The 21,256-nt window shown below is 45.5% G+C and overlaps 4 protein-coding genes across 5 annotated transcripts; 3 read left to right on the top strand and 1 right to left on the bottom strand.

Moving 5' to 3' along the window:
- The first annotated feature begins 2,146 nt into the window (after positions 1-2,146).
- On the top strand, positions 2,147-3,710 carry LOC9630834 (stromal cell-derived factor 2-like protein). The gene is made up of 6 exons (XM_002967758.2): positions 2,147-2,263; positions 2,322-2,459; positions 2,739-2,879; positions 2,941-2,990; positions 3,052-3,181; positions 3,250-3,710. Exons 1-6 carry the CDS (start codon positions 2,174-2,176, stop codon positions 3,343-3,345), a joined length of 645 nt encoding a protein of 214 aa, XP_002967804.2. The 5' UTR covers positions 2,147-2,173; the 3' UTR covers positions 3,346-3,710.
- Positions 3,711-4,925: 1,215 nt separating this feature from the next.
- On the top strand, positions 4,926-9,954 carry LOC9632613 (ABC transporter B family member 4). Of its 2 annotated transcripts, none has more exons than XM_024672635.1 (12): positions 4,926-5,163; positions 5,230-5,633; positions 5,693-5,747; positions 5,808-5,983; positions 6,041-6,262; positions 6,329-6,567; positions 6,628-7,153; positions 7,209-7,482; positions 7,545-8,542; positions 8,603-8,869; positions 8,923-9,186; positions 9,240-9,954. In XM_024672635.1, exons 2-12 carry the CDS (start codon positions 5,235-5,237, stop codon positions 9,894-9,896), a joined length of 4,077 nt encoding a protein of 1,358 aa, XP_024528403.1. In that variant the 5' UTR covers positions 4,926-5,163; positions 5,230-5,234; the 3' UTR covers positions 9,897-9,954. The 2 variants fall into 2 exon arrangements, with proteins under 2 accessions (XP_024528403.1, XP_024528405.1); XM_024672637.1 differs by having other exon boundaries at positions 4,927-5,633; positions 7,545-8,244; positions 8,314-8,542.
- An 8,317-nt stretch (positions 9,955-18,271) lies between these two features.
- Positions 18,272-19,210, bottom strand: LOC9630833 (dual specificity protein phosphatase 1B). The gene is made up of 5 exons (XM_002967491.2): positions 18,879-19,210; positions 18,769-18,821; positions 18,648-18,712; positions 18,512-18,584; positions 18,272-18,450 (listed from the first exon to the last, which is right to left on the bottom strand). Exons 1-5 carry the CDS (start codon positions 19,208-19,210, stop codon positions 18,341-18,343), a joined length of 633 nt encoding a protein of 210 aa, XP_002967537.1. The 3' UTR covers positions 18,272-18,340.
- Positions 19,211-19,338: 128 nt separating this feature from the next.
- LOC9632611 (scarecrow-like protein 28) lies at positions 19,339-21,177 on the top strand. The gene has a single exon (XM_002967756.2). It carries the CDS (start codon positions 19,391-19,393, stop codon positions 21,083-21,085), a length of 1,695 nt encoding a protein of 564 aa, XP_002967802.1. The 5' UTR covers positions 19,339-19,390; the 3' UTR covers positions 21,086-21,177.
- Positions 21,178-21,256: the final 79 nt, after the last annotated feature.

The raw sequence follows: 21,256 nt of genomic DNA, 5'->3' as shown, positions 1-21,256 counted from the left end.
CAGGATCCAAATTCTCCTTATGACTCCTGCCAAGAGGCACACACCAGTCGGCTTAGGGAATTTGAAGACTAGAAAAAAAGTACCATGGAATTTTGCAAATTGTTTTTGGCCGTCTGCTAAATTAGGTATTACAAATCCAATGATGAACAAAATGCTTGTCTATATATATAAAGCGATAGTGCCAGGGTTGGTGGCCAATCAGAGGTTGGCAACGATTGGCTGGTGCAAAAAAGAGAGAAATGCAACACTTGTTGTATCCCCCCTCGACTCAAGGCAATTCACAGTGGACCTCCCTTGCTTCAGGGTGCTTGCATTGCACTAGGGTACGTCATACCTCCATATCTCCAGGAAAAACTTTTAGCCCTACTTGATCCATTCTATGGCATTGCATGCCACAATGGAATGTAAATCCATCTAGCTTAGTGCTCTTCTCTAGCAGCTCCAAAGATCTCCATCACCTTGGCTACATTGCCTTTGTAGTCTACTATCATTATGTTCCACAAAACCATGTCCTTGGATATTATGGGGGAATTAAAGATGTGCTGAGCATAATTCCACACTTGTTGTAAGCATTTGTGACACTACTGCCTCCTGCAGATCCCAGCATTGAATTCCCTTCTAGTTTCCAAATCCACCAAAGTCCCACAAACCCTTAGTAGCACTATTGCAAATATTGGCAATGTTCCTTCCAGCCCTATGCATTCAAAAACTTTAAAACCATCATGCGTACATCATGATGCTTCATCCAGTCAAACACTACTTGAGGGAGCATGCTTGTACACTTTGTGGAAGTGTCAATTAGGGTGTTGGGAGATTGAGTTGTAGCAAGTTCCAACTCATAATGCTCTTGGATATTGTAGAATCAAAGTTATGTTAGCTTTCTTAATTGTGGAATCACTATACTTTATAAGCTCACTTTTTTAAAATGAGTTTTGAATTCCAAAGGCTCTTGATAGGATGGAGGATCAAATGTTTTTCTCTTGCCTAGGGTACAACAAGCAGGTTCAGAGCAAACTATCTAGCAATCATCAAATCAGCATTGACATCATTGCCAACAGTAGCCATAGCTACATAGCAACAACTTGCATGAGCGACAACCAAAGGTATGTGTTATTTTCTTCTCTCTACCAAAGAAATTTTAGGCTCAATAATAGATACTTGAATTATTTACTAACTATGATAGGTTGTCCAAGAGAGCTTTAGCTTCAAGACTTTTTTTTGTAAAGTTCTTTCTTCTAAATTTTGAAAGTTATCTTTAAACACTTTAGCATTTTAGGAGTTGATCAAATAGCAAACATAGCTAACCACCCAGCATTTGTTGGGCAATTGCTAGTAGGTGAACTAAAATGGTGTTTGGATTGGGATATAGAGTGTTTGCCCTACATGAATGTGAAACAAGAACATCAATAATAATTTTCACAAGTTCTTGATGATGTAAGAATTTTATATCATATAGAATAAATTTATAAAAAGTTGGTGACTTTCAGAATTTAGGGCTGGCCAGGAGGAGAACAAAGACCTTCAGCTTATGGTTGTATGAACAAGAGCTTTTGGAGCTTCACATGAAGGTTTTGGAGCTTCAATGGGAGATCACAAGTATTCAGCCCTATCGGCAGAGGTTAGCAAATGTCCATAGGTACGTTGTTGTCAATGCAGCTCGCCAGGAAACTGACAATTCACCACGGTATGATGTGAAACTGTTGCCTAATTGCTCCGAGTTTTTTTAATCGGTTTCCTCCTCCAGACTTTGTCTTCCCTTTTAGTTTGTTTTCTTCATGTTTGTAGTGTGTGTGCAGGCTTGCTTTGCTTACTCAAGGACACTGCAATTCCGAACCTTGACATATATACACACAAGGCATCGTTGCTAGAACTTGCGGAATCTGTTTGTGAGGTCACAGAAGATTGGAAAGGATTGAGGCTTTCAAATACGCATATAACCGGGATCCTGAGGTGATAGTTATATAAAAATTTATTGATGCTAAGCTCTTCACAGCAAAAAAAGTAATATATAGGTTCACATTCCATCTTCCAATTACTAGAATCTAAAAGTATTTTAGACGATGTCTACCAAAATCTTAATATACCATTAAGAATTTGAACTTTACCAAAGCCCGATCCGGACTTTTTTAGTTGACATGACCGTTTCCTTTACGGCACTTTAGGGTAACAGACGATGATAGGGCTCTTGCTGCTGCTAGTGATCGGCATCTCGGCCGCTGGGGCTGGCGCTGGCGCGGCGACGGCATCGCAAACAAATGCAGAGGTGATTTTTCTGGTGTGATTTTCTCGAATCTGGGAGCTCAAGCTTTGCTACTCCATAGGTAACTTATGGCAGCGTGATCAAGCTCCAACATGATCGGACTAAGTATCGACTACATTCTCACGATGTTCCTTACGGCTCTGGCAGTGGACAACAATCAATTACTTGCTACTCGGGTCACGATTCGAATAGCTACTGGGTAAGTTCTTCATCCTTCAGTGATTTTTTTTGTTTTCCTTCTTGCTTGCTTTTCTGTTTTGTGGATGTGCTTGCTAGAGTCTCCAGTTTGCCAAAATTGTATTTTTCTTCTGGAAGTTCTAATTTCAGGCTCAAGTTTTGTTGGAGCCTGTGTTTTCTCAATTCTCTGTTGTATGTTTTGTAGAGCCGGATTTTGCTCCTGTTTATGTTTTCCTGAACCGCGCTGTTTCTTTTTTGGTCAGCTTTGATATTAAGCAGTTTCTTGTTCTTTTTTTCGTAGATTGTAAGGCCGAAAGGAAGATCCAGCTTTCGTCAAGGGGATGTTATAGCAGACGGGGCCGTGATCCGCTTGCAACATATGCGAACACGGAAATGGCTTCACAGCCATCTCTTGCAGTCTCCCATCTCAGGAAACCTTGAGGTATTTTCGCGTCCCTTGCATCAATCAAACTGACAAAGTTTTCTCCTTTTTCCTTCGTCAGGTGAGTGGCTTCGGTGGGGACGACGACAGTGATACAGGAGATAATTGGAAGTAAGCCTTGCGAGAAAGCTACCTAGTCTGTAGTTTTTTAACACTTCGTGCGCTAGTGTAGGCTTGAGATAGATGGCAAGGCTAACGTATGGCTAAGGGACCAGAAAGTGCGTTTGCTCCATCTAGATACGAATGGGTATCTTCATAGCCACGACAAGAAGTACAACCGGATAGTTCCTGGCCAGCAGGAGGTACAAAAAAAATCGTGTTTTACTCTTTGAATTCATCCATTGATGTATTTGTTTTGTGAACTTCACAGGTCTGTGGTGTGCGCAAGAAATCTAGCGACAGCCTCTGGCTAGCAGCCGAGGGTGTTTACTATCCCGCAACTAAGATCAAGGCATCATCGGCCTAAGCAGAGAGAAAGAGAACGAAGAAACCTGGACTTTTGCTCGATATGGTGGATTTATTTCTCCTCGAGGAATTCTTTGGATGATGATATTTGCTGGTTTCGATGCTACAGTGCTTAGATTTTCGTCATCAAGTGGTCCGGACATCGGAATTTTTTTTTTCTTTGGCGACCACCAACCTTTCTGACTTTGCGGGTATGTAATTTTTATATGGCACCATTAGATGGAGTTCAAAGGTTTCAAGTGGAGACTTTGTGGCTTTGACACTGTGATCGTGGATCACAGCCAAACACGGAGTACGCCGTCGCTAAGCTGCGGTTTCTAATTCTAAGATCTGGCACGCCCGATTTTCCGTGCACTGATTTAATGATCTGTGATTGCTGCCTCCAAGGCTATCTGTTTGCCTTTGTCTCGCAAGGAAAAAACCTTCTCGAAAAGACTAGTTTGATGCCTCAAAAGCTTGCAGGCACTTTGAGAGGTTGATTGACACTTTTGTATTATTTGGCTTTTGTTGTAGCGCGTCTAACAGTCCTTACACACGCTTGTCACATCGTTCCATTCTTCAAAATCTCATCTCAAGCCAGGTGTCTTACACGTAGGACATATTGTCATCCACGTGTCAGGCCACGTCAAAAGTTAGACATGGCTCAAACAGTTCCCAAGGCTCTTCTTCTTTTTGTCTATCCTCCCTTATAAATGACTTGGTTGGTGGTACCCCTCTCATACTACTAATGGATGGATTTGGACTGGCCAGCCAATTTGCTTCTCTCTTTTTAATATTTTTTTTTCTCTCTGGTGTTGTGTGTCTTCACAGCATGGCTGGTGGCACTGGGCATGATCAGGCACAGGCACAGCAGCAGCAGCTGCTGCAAGCACACCACCTTTTTCTTCCCCACATTTTGTTTCATCCAGACCACCATGCAAAATCTTTTTGAGACCAGCCAGGAATCACCCCAACCAGTCCAATCTACAACATGCTGAAAGGCAAATAAAAAGAAAAAAAATTTACTTTTTTATAATTTTATTTTACTTTTGCCAGAGATTGTAAACTGGGACTTCACTGTTTTGTCCACTGCTCACCAACATGCGCCTAGATATGGTGGAAAGCTGATTACCAGTGTTGATGGATATTATAGAGAGTTGATTATTGTTGGAGATTTGTCCGTGGGGAGTGGTCACGGGTTCAAAACCAGCGCGAATAAGGAGATTTCCAGCTTTGTCAAAATTTGTTGCAATGTCAGGTTCACGTGATAGGGCCGCAAAATATATATACCCGGACGATATCAATCAAAGGGGAAGATCGATTTCAAAAAAACACTTAACAAACAAAAATTAGTTATTGTGGCAAACATGACGCCCAATGATTGTAACTAGCTGCCTCGCATGTGCAAGTTTTAGTTTTTAAAAAGATACTTAAAGAAAGAATATTCGTTATGGATCTCAAATCTCATGCGTTAAGGGAAATCGGACGCACAGGATGCGCCGGGAAGAAAGACAAATCCCACGGCTATCGGCGGCCCGTCAAGAGAGCCCGTCACTAAAATACTTTTTGGGGGTCGATTTTCTACGGATACGGTGAAGAGTAGCGACACGCCATAGCCTAGCGAGGGAGAGAGGAGCGTTTGTTTTTCTATAGTGTTCTTGTCCATAGTCCATAGCTAGTTTCTTAGGGCATTGCGCAATGCGGAGGCGGCGAGACGCTGCCGGCGCCCCGGCTGGATTGCAATGCGGGTGATTCCATCCAGTCGCGGCAATGTATCGATTCTCTGCGGGCGATGCCAGGGATTTGGAGCTGCTGCTGTGAAATCCTCGAAATCCTCCAGGTGCATTGATATTTCGAGGCGGCAAGTCCTCTGGATGAACGATCTGAGCTCGTGGATCCTGTGAAGGCTTGATGCATCAAGGTCGAAAGGATTTGAGCTACTACTTCAAGGCGGAGAGCGCCGAGGAGGCCGCCGCTGCAATGCCTGGTCCCAGATCTCCAAATTTCTCCGCGGCTGCCAAGCCCGATGTGGCTCTACAGATGGTGGAGACTCCCAAATCCAAGCAAGCCGAGGTGGAGGTCGCCGAGGACGCGAAGAAAGGAAGAACCCACGAGGTTTGCTCGGTTCCCTTCTACAAGCTCTTCTACTTTGCGGATCCACTCGACTACTTGCTCATGTTCTTGGGGACCTTGGGCGCAATGGCCAATGGGTTTGCGATGCCCGCCTTGACAATCGTGTTTGGGCAGCTCGCGAACGCGTTTGGACAGAATTCCGGTAACATCCACGCCATGGTTCATGAAGTTTCACAGGTATGGGAGTGTGATCTTTCGCTGTGCTGTTTCGTTGACGAGAAGAAGAACTTTGTCAGGTGGCTTTGCGCTTTGTCTATCTCGGCGGCGCTGCTTCGGTGGCATCTTTTGGTGGTGCGTAAGAGGGATATCTTTGTTTCGAAAGCCTTTCATTTCTGTTCTTCGTGTTTGCAGAAGTAGCGTTTTGGATTTGCACAGGAGAGCGTCAGGCTGCGAGGATAAGAGGACTGTATCTCAAGTCCATCTTAAGGCAGGATGTGGCTTTTTTTGACAAAGAAACCACAACTGGAGAAGTTGTTGGTAGGATGTCTGGAGACACTATTCTGATCCAGGAAGCGATTGGAGAGAAGGTATATCAGATCGAGATATGTTTTGCAGCTGGCTAATTTGACAGCTTTGGCTTGCAGGTCGGGAAGTTTATTCAGCTGACGGCTACATTTTTGGGTGGCTTTGCCGTGGCATTTACGAGAGGATGGAAGCTGACTCTGGTCATGCTCTCGGCGTTGCCCCTGATCGTTGCAGCTGGAGGAATGATGGCCGTTGTGGTTTCTCGGATGTCTAGCAGAGGGCAAGTGGCATATGCAGAAGCTGGAGGCATCGTCGATAGAGTTATCGGTGCAATTCGAACTGTGAGATTTTGTTGCCTTCTTTAGCCACCTTTGTCCCGTCTTTAACTTAATAATTTGCGGTCACAGGTAGCATCGTTTACTGGAGAGAAGAGAGCTGTCGAAGACTACGATAAAGCGTTAAAGAGAGCGTACAGTGCTGGGGTGCAACAGGGTATCGCAGCTGGCCTGAGCCTGGGGTTTCTTCTGCTGATAGTCTTTTCGAGCTACGCGCTGGCTCTTTGGTACGGCTCAAAACTGGTTCTACATGAAGGCTTTTCTGGTGGAAGAGTGATGAACGTGATTTTTGCGGTTCTTACCGGTGGCATGTAAGTCAGCCTGCTGTACGCACGTCGACATTTACTTACACTTCTCATTTCCGTTGCCAGGGCATTGGGTCAAACTTCTCCGTGTCTGAATGCGTTTGCTTCTGGCCAAGCAGCGGCATATAAGATGTTCGAAGTTATCCACCGTACTCCGGAGATCGATGCTTTCCAATCCTCGGGCAAAGTTCCGGAAAATGTCAAGGGGGATATCGAATTCCGTCAGGTTGATTTTTCGTATCCATCTCGGCCAGACGTTCAGATATTCTCGAAGTTCTCCTTGGGTATTCCGTCGGGCATGACAACGGCCCTCGTAGGAGAAAGTGGAAGTGGCAAGTCTACAGTTATAAGCTTGATTGAAAGGTTTTACGACCCACAGGCGGGTGAAATACTGCTGGATGGAACGAATCTAAACGAGATACAGCTGAAGTGGCTAAGGCATCAGATTGGTCTCGTCAGTCAAGAGCCAGTTCTTTTCGGCACGTCGATCAAAGAGAACATTGGTTATGGAAAAGAAGGAGCAACACTAGATGAGATCCAGAATGCCGCGTACCTTGCGAATGCAGCCAGGTTTATTAACAAGTTGCCACAGGTATACTGCGACGGTGAAACTTGTGATCGAGTTTTAACGTTTATAAGTTTTGCAGGCTTATGACACTCAGGTCGGGGAGCACGGAGCACAACTATCAGGTGGACAGAAGCAGAGAGTTGCAATTGCGAGGGCAATTCTTAAAAATCCTCGGATTTTACTGCTGGATGAAGCCACGAGCGCCTTGGATGCCGAGTCTGAGCGTCTCGTGCAAGAAGCTTTGGATCGTGTAATGACGGACAGGACGACTGTAGTTATAGCCCATAGGCTGACCACGATAAGGAATGCTCATTGCATTGCTGTCGTGCAACACGGAGCAATCGTTGAGACGGGTGAGGCAGATGAATTTCTTTTTTCTAGCACTAACACCTTTGTACTGGACTGGATTCCATAGGTACGCACTTTGACCTTGTACAACGTCCCAATGGTGCCTACTCCCAACTCGTGCATCTGCAAGAGATGCATCAACCTCCGCCCGTAGAGACCACTGAAATTGATCCGGACAGTGTTTTGATTCAAGAAGATAATCGAAGTCTCAGCCGAGCTGCCAGCCGAAACTCTCCAAGCAGGTGGTCTTTCAGCAAAGCTTCTCCAATCCGGTGGTCATTTAGCAGGTCTTCGAGTCGAGGGGACGGCCGGCACTCGTTCTCATTGACAAAGTCAGCAAGTGTTAAACAGGCTGATGACAGCGATCAGAAGCAGCCGGTTTGCGAGGATATTGAGACTGGACGTACGAAGCCGAAGAATATATCCATCTTCAGGCTTGCTACTCTGAACAAGCCGGAAGTTCCGATCGTCTTTGTGGGGTCTCTGGCTGCTGCTGCAAACGGAGTTATCTTACCCCTGTTCGGGCTTCTTTTGTCAAGCATCATCGGCTCCTTTTTCGAAGTCAACGTACACACGCTGCGGAGGGACGTGAACTTCTGGTCGATGATGTTCCTCGTCCTTGCGTGCTCCGCTTTCGTTGTCGCTCCGGCTCAGATACTTTGCTTCTCCGTCGTCGGCAACAGACTAATCCGTCGCATCAGAACGCAAATGTTCGAAAAAATCCTCCGGCAAGAGATCTCGTGGTTCGACGCATCTGAAAACTCCAGGTTCGTAACCTGGATGCATTCTCTTCTTTCGGCTCATCAGTGCTTTTCTTTTCTTTCTTTTCGTTTCAGTGGAGCGCTCGGGGCAAGACTGTCCTCCGACGCAGCACATGTTCGAAGTATGGTCGGAGATACGTTGTCTCTGTTCGTGCAGAACGTAGCCACTGTTGCTGCTGGTCTTGTTCTCGCATTTACTGCTAGCTGGCAGCTGGCTCTTCTGGTTCTAGCTCTGGTGCCCCTGATTGGTCTACAGCATCTTATGCAAGTCAAGTTTGTGCAAGGCTTCAGCGCAGATGCCAAGGTGGGCAGACATTCTCTTTTTCCTTTCCACTCATGATATATAGTATCTCGAGTTTTGCAGATAATGTACGAAGAGGCTAGTCAAGTAGCCAGCGAAGCCGTGAGCAGCATCAGAACAGTTGCTTCTTACTGCGCAGAAGTGAAAGTCATGGACTTGTACAAGGAAAAGTGTAGCCTCCCTTTGATCAACGGTGTGAAGCAGGGGATTATCAGTGGAGTTGCTCTATCCGTTTCCAACTTTGTGCTTTTCGGATCATATGCCATGAGCTTTTGGTTTGGTTCGCGCCTCGTGGAGAAAGGAGAAACCGACTTCAAGAGAGTGTTTCGGGTAAGGAGCTGTATCACATATCGTTTCGCGTTCTAACATCGTTTGCATTGCAGGTGTTCTTCGCCATCACAATGAGCTCCGTCGGAATATCTCAGTCCGCCGGCATGGCTCCAGACATCGCCAAGGTTAAAACCGCCGTCAACTCCGTCTTTTCTCTCCTGGACCGCAAGTCCAAAGTAGATCCGTTTGACAAGTCAGGAAAGACACTGAAACTAATCAAAGGTGACATAGAGTTCCGCACCGTCTGCTTCAAGTATCCATCCCGGCCGGACGTGGCCATTTTCCAGGACCTGTCGCTACTCATTCCCGCTGGAAAGGTACCACAATTGCTCGATCTTTCAGAGGAGAAACATATCTGTTGTTCTCTCAGACTGTAGCACTGGTGGGAGAGAGCGGTAGCGGGAAGTCGACACTGATATCCTTAGTGGAGCGCTTCTACGAGCCGGACTCGGGCCAAGTTCTCCTGGATGGGATAGACATAAGGAAGTTCCAGGTGAAGTGGCTGAGGCAGCAAATGGGCCTGGTGAGCCAGGAGCCGGTCCTCTTCGACGGCACCATCCGGTGGAACATCGCCTACGGCAAGGAAGGCGCGGTGAGCGACGAGGAGATCCAGGCTGCCGCCGAGGCGTCCAACGCTCACAAGTTCATCTCGGGGCTCCCGGAGGGATACAAGACGAGAGTCGGGGAGAGAGGCGTCCAGCTCTCGGGTGGCCAGAAGCAGCGAGTAGCGATCGCCCGCGCGATCGTCAAGAACCCGAGAATACTGCTGCTGGACGAGGCGACGAGTGCGCTGGACGCGGAGTCGGAGCACCTGGTCCAGGAGGCACTGGACAGGATCAAAGTGAAGCGGACGAGCATTGTCATCGCGCACCGGCTGGCGACGATTGTGAACGCGGACGTGATCGCGGTGGTGAAGAACGGGGCGATTGTGGAGAGGGGGAAGCATGCCGATCTGATTGGCATCAAAGGTGGCGCTTATGCTTCTCTTGCCAAGCTGCATTTGACGGCCGCGCCCTCCACGTCGTAGAAATATATGAAGCAGCAAAATTATTATAAAATAAAAAAAAAGTAATAATTTTACAAGACTGAATAGAACTCACTTAATATACATCAAAGTGTAAACTTCACACTGATGTTTACACCAAAAAAATATGTTTAGATTTCTAGAATGGATTGAAACATACAGAATCTTTTAGATTTCTAAATTTTGCTGGCACTCTCATATTCACTTTGAGTTTCTATATTCTTTTATGCTTACAATAGAGTGCTTGGTCAGAGTGCTCTTGGCCTTCAGGCAAAAAATCAGTTGGAGTGTATATTTTTGGATCAAGGTCTTAATCTGGCCTTTGAAGCTATTAAAGTTTTGATGTAATAAGTTTTTTATATCGGCTTATTTGTAGCACATGTTCTTATGCATATTCTGAAGGTGGTGTTAATCAGTTTTATATTTCCGATTTATTTCTTTATTTTGTTTGATTTATGCTAAAATGTGAAAGATGATCAGGTCATGATTGGGAGGGATGCTGTCAAAAGACTGGATAGTAACTCTGAGTTACACTTCTGGAATGTGTAATTGCTTTTTTTACTTTTGGCTTCTGTCTCTTTGGTGATTGGGTGAAATGCTTTGGTGGACGTTTGCTGTTCTATTTGACCCATCTTGAAACATGGACCAAGGAATCTATGAGTCCGTAGGTTTCAAACCCATGAGGTGCAAGGAAACTGAATTGTTTGATCCCCCCTCTGGGGAGCAACATGGACCGACCTTGATTTTTTGTGAAGGTTTGAGTTTGAGCATACCTGTTAGGACCCGAAAGATGGTGAACTATGTCTCAGCAGAGCAAAGCCAAAGGAAACTCTGGTGGAGGCCTATAACAATACTGATATGTAAGTCGTTTGTCAAACTCGGGGTGAAAGATTAATTGAACCATCTAGTAGTTAGTTCTTTCTGAAGTTTCCCTTAAGATAGCTAGAGCTCATCTACGAAGTTTCATTGGGTAAAGCGAATGATTAGAGGCCTCGGAGGTGAAATGCCCTTAATCTATTCTCAAACTTTAAATAGGTGAGACATTGGGGTTGCTCCATTGAACCCCAGCTATGGAATCTGAGCTCCGAGTGGGCCATTCATGGTTAAGCAAATCAACTAGGCCATTTTTAGTACTTTTGTCTAGGGTGTAAGATCATCTGTCTTATAACCTGATACCAATCAAAACCAACATGATAACCCTAACATTTCTTATGTCACCTCCTACAGTTTGGGTGTATCTATATTGTAGGGTTTTATTTTGGCTGCCAAAAAGCCATTTGAAATGGCTTTTTGGTAGAGAAAATGTTAAAAGCTTTAATACAAATTAGTGTCATCTGAAAAGTCAATGGCCGTGACAATTTCCTTAAGCAGCTTAAAAATTAAAAAACAGCACATGTGTGCCAACTTAATTATGAATCAACAATGTCAATATCAGGCAATTCATGAGAAATTTCAAGTGATGCCAGTTGTTGCCCTGAACTGTTGGTATTGGGCTGGTCCAAATCAGTTAACAAACAGATTTTCCTTTTTCTGACTGCAGCAGCACTCGAATCTCCCTTATTTAGATGTTTGCACTTGAAAGGAGGAGGCATGGGAGATGCAGGTAAGCTCTCCACACCAGTTACTTAGTCCATGTCATCCCCATGGCCACTAATCTCACTATCATGCATAGTATTGCGTACTATCAGCCTGGATAGAAGTAAACGAAGAAGTTTACCTCCCATTAAACCTAAGATCAGAATCCCGGTTGAAGTCATCATCTTCGTCTTCAGACATGGAATCATCAGCGTCAACTTCCGCATAAGACCTGAAACCTGTGGTTGTGTGGCCTGTGCCACTGCCTCCTACAACTGGAGAGTCGTTCTCTTTTGGAATATCAAATTCTCCTCCAGTCCACGTTGCAGAGCTGCAAGAAGTTTTAAATTCCTTCCTATCCCAAATTCGACGGTTTTGGTATGAACGAGCATCTCAGCCCGCTCTGGATGCAATCTACACACAGGCAAGTGACACCAATGTCAGACAAGTTCTTCATGTTTTATAAATGAACAAAGGGGTTACTTGTCCCGCTTTAGTGTCAAGACGTTGCTGCATGTACTAAAATTCCGCTTAGCTGCAGAATTCGAAGTTGTCAAACCAAGAATATAGCATGCAAACCTCTAAAGCACTGCCCCCAAGTCACAGCTGAAGCTGACCGCAGAGGCCCAAACATGCCAAGGTGAATCTCCATCCTTGCCTTTCTCAAGCAATTCTTGTGCATCACAGCTGTCTGCAATGGAAAAGGGGCCAGTTCCATCGACGTACACAAAGTACTCTTGATTTAGCTTGTGGGCATCTTCAGCATTTGGATAGAAACAATGTCGAACACAACTGAATGCTGTTGTCGCTTCCTGTCTGTTCCTATCCTCCCTATAACGCGGATTTACACACCAGGCTGCCCCAAACAAGTCACAGGATCTCATGTATTGATCCTCCTGTTTCTGCAGAAAGTCTTCAAGCTGCTGTTTGTCCTCCACACTGAAACCTGTAACTGCTGCTGTCTTGAACTTCAAAAAACGCTATGCTTGCCACACAAAGCCAATGGTTGAAGCTGAGCGATCAAAGAACTTGATTGCCATCACCACTGGCTCCATCAACTGCATCACCTTCTCAACACCCGCCTAGAAATTAAAATCCTCCACTACCGTCATGGCTTGGTTAGCAGTCTCTGTTGTCATTGTGGGTTGGCTTTATAGCCAATCTTTAAATCCAGTATTCCTAAACAACCTTTGCAATGCTCCACACTCTTCCCATAATCACCTGAGCATGTAATAATAGGTTCCAAACCTGTGAAAGAAACAAAAAAAGTGTTAAAGTCAGTAACAGACAGTTACACAACTCTAATACTCACCGAGTAGTGACAGGTCTGACAAGTTGCCGCTTAGGATGCTGAGCTTGATAAAAAGCATACACACGAGTGGAGTTCTTCACAAATTGAACTATACACTTCCCTGTGTCCAGATATTGTTTGATGTTGTCCAAACCTGCCCAAGACGTTAGTACAAGGTTCAGAGCATGAAACTGGCATAGAACACTCCACATATCTTCAAACTCAGCTTCGAATTTATGTCTAACAAGCTGCATGTTGGTTGCATTGTCTGTTACTATTGCTGATAATCCACACTTCCTCTTTATACACCGCATTTGATCATGTAATGTGTTTCCATTGCCAGGGATGTTGCTTATGGCTACATTTGCATCATCAGTGAGTACTCGAGTGTTTATAGCTGAAACCACACTCTTCAATTTGCTATACAAGATATCAGCTGCATTGCAAAGCAAACAAGTTAATTGGATGTTACATGAAAAAGCAATCCATACCTTAAGATTCACAGCACTCAAATGAGGCATAAAAAAACTCTTCATGGTGTGCTGCATGAACGATCATAATATTCTGAATATGCAACCCACTAACTGTCTTCCAACTGTCTGTTACCAAGCAAAGCGGTCGTGGGCTGTACGCACCTGTAGCTTTCTCAAGTTGTTGATCAATGCACTCAACCGTTTTATGGTATATCTCATCCAAAAAGTCTTCATGCAAAGCCTTCAGCAAAGGCAAAGGAAACATGGAACTGCATTGGGCGTGTCTACCAACTGCTAGGTTGAACACTCTGACCTCGATATAAACTCCCAATGCATACTCCTTCTGCTATGCCTTGAGTTCTTCAGGGGTCAACACCCTTCCTGTGATTCCTTTGAGAGCTACTGTTTCCTGCAAGATACGACTTGTTGAGCCTGTCTGAGGCCGTGTAGTAGACACTATTATATCAATCTGATTCCCAGCTGCGCATAAACCACCCACAGAGATGCAGCCAATTGTAGCTAACTCAGTCTCTCAAACCTGTTGCCACAATCGCTCTACATCAACTGGTCTTCACCCTCCAAAAATTCTATCCATTCCCATGCTTTGTTGTCTTTACTGCTCGGAAAGGCAAACATGTTCAGCCTGCGTTCAATACTCCCACTAGCTTGAGGAGTTGATCCTCCAACACTACAGGCATCTTCATCCAATTGTTGCGACCCTGAAGCTCCTTGATTGCTAAACCGTGTCATTCTACCACTACCATATCGTTCGAACTCCGCAAGCTTGATGTTGTACGTCTCAATATTGTTCCTTGCTACAGACACAAACTCCTTACTGAACTCTTGTATTGGCCTGCGACAATATAGCAGGGTTTTATTCAAAGTTACTTTTTGGCATTTTGAATAATTATGACCTTTTAATTAAGCATAACCCTTGAACCTTTAACCCTGCCGGAGAAAAGATTCGACAGTAGTCATTCTACCATTACCATATCGTTCGAACTCCACAAGCTTGATGTTGTATGTCTCAATATTGTTCCTTGCTACAGACACAAACTCCTTACTGAACTCTTGTATTGGCCTGGGACAATATAGTAGGGTTTTATAGTAGGGTGAAAAACAAGGATTAGTAATGCAATCTCAACTAACTCTCAATTTTTTTTGTAAAAGTACAAAGATAGAATTCAAGAATGAAATGAAACTTGCATATGACTAATATTCATTAGCCAATGTTCTCAGGTACATGTCCAAGCCACGCATCAGAAGTGACTTCCAAAGATTGAATCTAAAGAGCATGTTCAACCTGATTGTTTTCTATTACTTCATAAATCTTGCCATCCAGTCTAGTCACTGTCATCCCATCCTTTTTCTATGGGGGTGATTATACATTGGATCAGTCAATATCATAAGTGGTACCTAAGCAGAGTTGGTGATTGTCCCTTGCATTGCTGTGTTAGGTTCTAGTGTTCTAGCTGTAAAAACTTCCTACAGGCCGGGGGAGGGAATGCAAATGAATCTTTTGTACCCATTTGTGTGGCCAGGAAAACATTAGAGAGATTCCTTGCAACCTTAGTGTTGGGCGTGAGCTCATTTTGAGCTAAACCCAAGCAAACACTTCATTAGCACTACTCATTTTTGTGATGTGCAAAAAAGCGGCTATTGATCCTGGTGTGGGCAAAAAATGCGCATGGCTGCGCTAGCGCACAGCCTTGTAGCTGCCCAACCCTGCTCTACTTGTCGATGCACTCCTGGAGAATGTGCCATCGCTTCATACCTTTTGGTATGAGAAAATCTAGCACTTACTGCCATGAAGTCAAATAACTATAGTTTGTAACTAGGTTTGCATAGCCGTATAGTGTGTCTCCCAGCATGAGATTTTGCAAAGAATCCAAAGTCTTGTTTTTTACCATGCCACATCTACTCATATGTCCCATTATCATGTTGATGGGTTTTTGTAAACAAAACTTCTTGTTAAAAAATCTTGTTATCAAACCATGGAGACAGTCTGATCTTGGAGGAACCGGAGTTGTAGAAGAATTAGTGATGTGGGATGAACTGAAAGCCAAGCTAAGGCACCCAAATGTGTGCTAACCCAGATCTCACAAAAGGTGTTGATTGATTAAAACAGTAGGACAGTGGTCATGAAAGTCGAAATCCACTAAAGAGTGTGTAACAACTCACTTGCTAAATCAATTAGCCCCGAAATGGATGGCACTTAAGCGTGTTGCCTATGCTCAGCCATTATGGCAATTTCGGTTGTTGATAAACAAGCAGGAATCCAGAGAAACAGCTCAGCCTCCAGAACAATCCAGATTCCTATAATATCGAATATAACCTAAACCATGCAAATCAAGATTCTGCATTTTATGCAGGACTAAGTTTGATGCCAACATTAGAAACTTATATTCATTGGCTATTCTAATGTTGGTCATGCTTACAGATTGATAGATCCTACTAATAGCACAATTTATGGACCAGCATACCAAAATGTGATCTTCCATCTCTACTTTTCTAGCAACAGCAGTACCACCACCACTTGCAACATGGATTTTCTCCACATCTCAGAACATTGGCTTTGGGATAATGATCTTTCTCCTTCTACCTCTACTTCTGTACCTGTTTTGAAGGAGCATAATGTACCCTTGGAGCAACTTGATCTCTCACTTGCACCACCTTCTTTCACATGTAGCTGATTCTCCACATGCAGCAGTAGCAACAGTGTCAACTCAGCCTCCACTCTCTCATAGGGAGAATCTTGGTCATGGGAAGCGTGTCAAGAAACCCACACTTATAATTTTTGAGAATTTGGAATCTGGATTTTCTACCAGTACCTCTCTTCTCTTGAAATTTTGTGAAGTAACAAATACCATGGAACCAACTTCTTACTAAGAAGCAATGGCCAGTGATTTAGCATTCTTTTGGAAGCAAGCAATGGATCAACAAATCCAATCCATTGTGTCAAGCTCAATACTGATGGCACTTTGAATTGCTACAAAGCCAGATTAGTAGGATTTATCCAGAAATATGGCATCCATTATTCTCTAGTGGTGAAGATGAACAGCATTAGGATTCTCCTTGCCTTTGCTGCATTCTTTGAGGTTCATCACATTGACAACAATCTTCAATGCTGATTTGCAAGAGGATGTGGGGAGAAATGCATAATGCAGCATCCCCCTCTTTTACATGGTTACCCCCTTGCCACGCTCACTCCTTGCTCCGGTGCTATGCCTAGTTATGCCCAGCCTTAAATGTTTAACAACTAAATCTAAATTAGTAACATTAAATTTTAATTACTATATGTTGTGTTTTATGTTCCTTTTTATATTTTCTTTCTTATTTTTATCATTATCTTTAGTATTATGGCTATATTGGAATATATAAATCATGCTCAAGATAGTATTCTTACTTTTTCTGATTTTATTGAGAGAACTAATAATATACTAGAACAATCTTTAATTTGTAGTAATAAAGTGGCATGCCTATGTAAGCAATGAGGCGGCCAAATAAGCAAATGGGCCCAACCCTAAATAAAAGGGGGTGATGTGTATCTTTACCAACTAGAAAGGTATGTACAACCAGGAAAGGAGCACAAAGTTTAGAAGTTGAAAAAGGCTCTGTATGGTCTCAAATAAGCATTTAGAGCTTAGCAGATTAATTCGTTTTTTCAAGCACCATGGCTTCACTCCCCTTAGGCTAATTCTAATATCTATATCAAGATTATTGTTGCTCTTTATGTGGATGACTCTCTTCTCCTTTCTTAGATTAACAATGGCATCTAAGTTTGAGATGGCTAATCTTGGTCTAGTCAAGTACTGCCTAGGCCTGAAAATCCAGTGAGATCAACAGCAGCAACTTCTTCACATCTCTCAAAAGAAGTACCTCTCTTCTCTCTTGGACAAGTTTCACATGCAACAATGTAAGCCTTTTTCTTCCTCCAGGATCCATGTTTACCAAGCAAAATTGTCCTACCAGCAAGGAGGAGCAAGAAGAAATGGCATCTTTGCCATACAAGAACCTGACTGAATCTCTTATGTATGCTATGGTTTGTTCTAGACCAGACTTGGTATTTGCAGTCATTACTCTCAGCTAATTCTCTGCAAATCCAGGCAAGAAGCATTGGAAGGAATACTCAAGTATGTAAAGAGCACTTTAGATTTTGGCATTCAGTATGGTAAAACTTCTGAGCATGATTTCAACCTTCAAGCATTTTCAGACAGCAATCTCAATGATGATAGGGACACCTCCAAATCAACCACAGGATTTTGCTATCTACTAGCAGGAGGAGCAGTCCAATGGAGTAGCAAGAAGCAACACCATGTTGCTCTCTCCTCCACAGAAGTAGAATACTTGGCTGCCTCAGCTACATAAAGAGAGGTTCTTTGGTTTCAAGACTTCTTGTAGCACTTGGGCATCCAACTACTCCAATTCCCCCATTCTCATCGCTGTTAGCTTCCAAGGATAATTTGTTGAGGATTATTGCAAGGATAATCTGGCAAGGATATTCCAAGGATAATCTGCTGAGGAAACATTGACGTCGCCAGCCCATTCAGATCTGAGGCGCCCCGGAAGCGCAAACACAAACAGAATGTGCGACTGACAACGTATTCTAATGGTTCCCGCTGCAGCATTGGACGCGACACCGGCCTCTGGTGGTTTTTGAGCTGTGCTAAAATCTCCCTAAGGATACCAAGTACTCGTTCAAGTGCCTTGCCGCTAGGAATATTTTTCGTAATGTCACTCTGTCTGGGATGACTGGCATGGCCAACGATCCACGCCACCATCGATCGAATCCCCACCACGATCTGGGATTAGCTCGTTCTCAACCGGCGGTTGCGAGAGAAGCCACGGCCAAGGCAGGGCCATGGCCAGCAACCAAGGCCATGGCCGTGGCTTGCCCGTGGAAAGCTAGGGAGCCCCATTAAAAGCCAGCCACGGCCGCCATGCGCCAAGGCGCTGAGCTCCTGGAGCCCCAAGCCGACAGACCTGAGGAGCACCACCAATCCGGCCAGGACCACAAATCCAGATTAAATCCACACAATAAAAATAAAAGAGCTGAATAAACAATAGTTAAAAATGATCATATAACGAAAATCAAAAGAGGCACACTTTCACGTGAACAGTCCGTTCAAGCCATCCACCAAAGCCTCCTCGCTTTTACTCGATTTACTCTCAGGAATACAATGAGAGAGTTCTGGGGCTTGTGGAATTTTGCTGAAATCTGGAGCACTTCAAAGAGAAGTTTAGCGCGTGAATTGGATCTGAACTTGCTTTTTACAAACCTATGTCGCTCCAGCGGCTGTAAAAGGGACTGTCCTTGTCCACAGTGAACTTCATCTCGTAAAACAGCTCCAGCTGCCAGAGCCCAGCATTGGTAGTCAATTTGCCACGAAACTCACCATCTTTGTGGCTCTTTACCTGGTGCATAAATCCGGGATTCGGGCAGATCATTTCGTTATGCAGCCGTAGAGAAGCAAGTGCATCTGAAGACAAACAGCAACGATCAGAGAAAGAACATCTAAAGGGATTGAAACATCACCTTTCACGGAGAGTCTCTCGCTTCTCATAAGATAAGCCGTGACTATGGAAGCACTGAAAAGACCAGCGCAAAAGTTGGGACTTCGATTTAAGAAACAATGCCACACTGACCTGCGAGAGATTCCTTGGAGGCAATGGACGAGCACGCCACCGTGTTGGCGGCCGTGCTCAATGAAATCCAGGCACTCCTCCAAGCGCTCCAGGATGTTTTGTGTCTCCGAATCGACAAGAGGCACCTCCTTTCTCACCAAATCGCGCTTCGCCATTTGCTTCCTCTCCTTCCTTGTGATTTGGCTGCGCGTCTCAATCGCTTTGTCGCTCAAATGTATGTTTGCTACTGATAAAACATGGGAGATTTTGGAGCTATGGCTATGGCGGCCCACGAGACGCGAGACCGCATCGTCAATGTTCCCCAGAAACAATCCCTCGCTGATTTCCTTCATCCTTACTCCAAGAACCCTAAAAGGACTAATACCGTGCAAAGAATATGCTTTTAGGGCTGATGGGGTTTTTTACTCATAACGGTCACAAGGCTTTAACGGCTAGACAATTGGTCGGGTAGGGTATAACGCTTCCATTCCTTGAGCGAGCGATCGATCGAGTCCTTTCAGGAGAGCTAGGGTATGATGCTGGGAATTAGGGGCGAGCAAGAAGGCGAGGCGCTGGAGCGGTGCTTCGCGATCGACCACTCCTCGGCGTCGTCCGACAGCTCCTACTGCTTCTACGGTGAGGAATCGATCGAGCACGGCCTGGATTCTTGCTTCTACGAGGAGAAATCGCCTCCGGATGAACTGTTTGGGGAGATTACGGCCGCGGCGCGGTGCGAGGGCTCCACGGACAGCAACGGGATGGAGCGTTCCGGGTCGCCGGCGTCGGACGACGCGTTCTTGATCGCGGCGGGGTCGTTCGATCGTCACCACTCGGCCTTCGATCGCGAGCAGGGTTTGTTACGGGATGATGGCGACGAGCAGCAGCAATGGGAGGCGCTCGTGGAAGGGGTTCTCGATTGCTCGGCAGACGCGCAGAGCGAATCGATCGGCGGGCAGGGATATTTGGACGCTCAGCACCAGGATGATGATGATCATCGCGCCGCCGAGAATGCCACCAGCGACAGCAACAAGGAGGAAAAGATCGAGCTCGTGGATCTCCTGGTAGCTTGCGCCCAGGCAATCTCGGCGAAGAGCACGAGTTTGATCCACTGCCTTCTGGCAAGACTGGGCGAGCTGGCATCGCCGCATGGATCCACCGCCATGGAGCGCCTGGCAGCCTACTTTACCGAGGGCCTAGCGTGCCGGTTGGCCAGCCAGCGCCCGGATCTCTACAAGCCGCTGTCGCTGGAGACCGATCCAAGCCCCGGATCCGCCTGTTCTTCCGAGGCCGAGGAGGAATCCATCGCCGCCTACCACATCCTCAATCACGTCAGCCCGATCGTCAAGTTCGCCCACTTCAGCGCCAACGATGCCATCCTCGAGGCGTTCCAGGGGCGGAAGAAGGTCCATGTCATCGATCTGGACGTGGGGCAGGGGCTCCAGTGGCCGGCGCTGTTCCAAGCGCTAGCGAATCGATCGGAGGGGCCGCCATCACTGGTGAGGATCAGTGGCATCGGGCCTTTCAAGGACAGCGTCCAGGAGACGGGCGATCGGCTGGCGGAGTTTGCTCAGGCGCTGGGGCTGTGCTTCGAGTTCCATGCCGTGGTGGAGCGGCTCGAGGAGATCCGGCTGTGGATGCTCCACGTCAAGGACGGGGAGGCGGTGGCGGTGAATTGCATCGGGCAGCTCCACCGGAGCTTGCTGGATCGGCAGCAGATCCAGGGGGTGATGGAGCTCATCCGGAGCACGAAGCCGGAGGTGGTGGCAATTGTGGAGCACGAAGCCGAGCACAATGTGGAGTGCTTCGAGGCCAGGTTTGCGGGGTCGCTGCGCTATTATGCGGCGATGTTTGATGCCCTGGACTCGAGCGTGGTGGTGGTCGATGGAGAGAGCTCATTGTCGGCGAGGACGAGGGTGGAGAAGACCATCTTTGCGAGGGAGATTAGAAACATCGTTGGGTGTGAGGGGGAGGACCGGATCGAGAGGCACGAGAGGTTTGAGGGATGGAAGAGGATGTTGGAAGAGGAGGGGTTTCGGAACAGGGGAATGAGCCAGCGCGCGATTGTCCAGGCAAAGCTGCTGCTGGAGATGTTCTTGTGTCCTGAGTATAGGATTGACAAACTGGAGGGCAAGGATGAAAATGGAAGTAGGGAATGTTGTGAAGGTATCACACTTGGTTGGTTGGATCAGCCTCTAGTCACCGTTTCAGCCTGGTCTCTAATAAGGTAATGTATTTTTTTTTTCCAAAACTTTTATGAGGAAAGTTTTCTGTCTTAATTCTTTATCTGAAATTTCAAACTTAAGTTTTAATTTGGTTGAAACACAATTGTGCTATTAGTTGGGTTAATTGATTTAGTGGTGGCTAACATGTTTTTTTCATTTCTTGTGTTTAAATAATTT

The sequence above is a fragment of the Selaginella moellendorffii genome, unplaced genomic scaffold (assembly GCF_000143415.4).
Source record: "Selaginella moellendorffii unplaced genomic scaffold, v1.0 SELMOscaffold_9, whole genome shotgun sequence".
Classification (NCBI taxonomy): Eukaryota; Viridiplantae; Streptophyta; class Lycopodiopsida; order Selaginellales; family Selaginellaceae; genus Selaginella; species Selaginella moellendorffii.
The sequence above is the reverse complement of the archived record's forward strand: the minus strand, read 5'-3'. Positions and strand labels throughout refer to the sequence as shown.

Coding starts and splice junctions, on each gene's coding strand:
- LOC9632611 (XM_002967756.2), top strand. CDS start 19,391: ATGATGCTGGGAATTAGGGGCGAGCAAGAAGGCGAGGCGCTGGAGCGG.
- LOC9632613 (XM_024672635.1), top strand. CDS start 5,235: ATGCATCAAGGTCGAAAGGATTTGAGCTACTACTTCAAGGCGGAGAGC. Junction 5,984..6,040: donor AGGAAGCGATTGGAGAGAAG/GTATATCAGATC, acceptor TTTGGCTTGCAG/GTCGGGAAGTTTATTCAGCT. Junction 6,568..6,627: donor GCGGTTCTTACCGGTGGCAT/GTAAGTCAGCCT, acceptor TTCCGTTGCCAG/GGCATTGGGTCAAACTTCTC.
- LOC9630833 (XM_002967491.2), bottom strand. CDS start 19,210: ATGAAGGAAATCAGCGAGGGATTGTTTCTGGGGAACATTGACGATGCG. Junction 18,822..18,878: donor CTCCAAGGAATCTCTCGCAG/GTCAGTGTGGCA, acceptor TGGTCTTTTCAG/TGCTTCCATAGTCACGGCTT. Junction 18,451..18,511: donor CAGCCGCTGGAGCGACATAG/GTTTGTAAAAAG, acceptor GAAGTGCTCCAG/ATTTCAGCAAAATTCCACAA.
- LOC9630834 (XM_002967758.2), top strand. CDS start 2,174: ATGATAGGGCTCTTGCTGCTGCTAGTGATCGGCATCTCGGCCGCTGGG. Junction 2,880..2,940: donor CCATCTCAGGAAACCTTGAG/GTATTTTCGCGT, acceptor TTCCTTCGTCAG/GTGAGTGGCTTCGGTGGGGA. Junction 2,991..3,051: donor GATACAGGAGATAATTGGAA/GTAAGCCTTGCG, acceptor GCGCTAGTGTAG/GCTTGAGATAGATGGCAAGG.